This window comes from Penaeus monodon, chromosome 22, assembly GCF_015228065.2.
Source record: "Penaeus monodon isolate SGIC_2016 chromosome 22, NSTDA_Pmon_1, whole genome shotgun sequence".
NCBI lineage: Eukaryota > Metazoa > Arthropoda > Malacostraca > Decapoda > Penaeidae > Penaeus > Penaeus monodon.
In genome coordinates, this window is record NC_051407.1 from 11,034,220 (window position 1) to 11,035,092 (window position 873).

The 873-nt window shown below is 36.0% G+C and overlaps 1 protein-coding gene across 1 annotated transcript in view; it reads right to left on the reverse strand.

Moving 5' to 3' along the window:
- The window catches only part of LOC119587332 (organic cation transporter 1-like), a 23,263-nt gene that overhangs the window by 19,739 nt on the left and 2,651 nt on the right, over positions 1-873 (reverse strand). Inside the window, 1 exon segment of the mRNA XM_037936080.1 lies at positions 660-762. Coding sequence (XP_037792008.1) covers positions 660-762 — 103 coding nt within the window.

Consider the following 873-nt stretch of genomic DNA (forward strand, 5'->3'; position numbering starts at 1 on the left):
AGGGGGGGGGGGTGAGATTACCGGTTGAATAGGACTATCCCAGACACCCGATATATGAACTTTTAAGTATTTACACTTGTGATGCAAGCATTTCGTTTAGTGCTAAATCTTCTTTCTACCTTGATTCTAACAATTACAAAATAAAGGAACTAATTTATATATGTTATATTGTGTGCTTATGTATATCACCATCATTTCATGAACAAATCAGAAGAAAGTCTGTAAGAAAAAGAAAAGCGATATAATGTAATAAAAGGAAAACTGACCGGGAAGATAAATACTATAGTTGATAACATAAGTAAGCAGACTGACTATACACAAGATCTCCAGATGTGAAGATGCCAAGAGATATCCCCCGAGTCAGAGAGGAAGTGTCTAAATTTATGGCACTTATTTATCTTTTTAAGTCTTGTTGCGACCCTACCCTCGTCTAAAGAGGATGTCACTCTTTGGCCAAGTAACGAGAAGGTCAGTCCTTAGATCACTAGGAGAGTTTAGAAAAATAATCTTATTATTTTAATAGTATTTTTTTCCTCTTTCTGTATGCCTGTTATTCAACCAAACCTTTAAAATCTGGACAAATTTACGTTTACAGTTATTTATTATTGATACTTACTCTTTCATCTCCTCGTAAACAGCGAAATTTTGTCCACACTTACCTAAAATCGAGCGAAAACTTGAGACAAATTTTGGAGTGTGCAGCTGCTCTCGTCTGCCCTCCACAGTGGCCCGACCCTCACTGACACAGCAGCTGTGTCTTCTCTTTTAGTGCAGTTACATTAATGAGAATGATTGCTGTGCAGTTTCGTTTTTTGGAAGATTCTTTTTTAAAATTTCTCTTAGAGTGTGAAAGTATCCATTGTATTTTTCCTT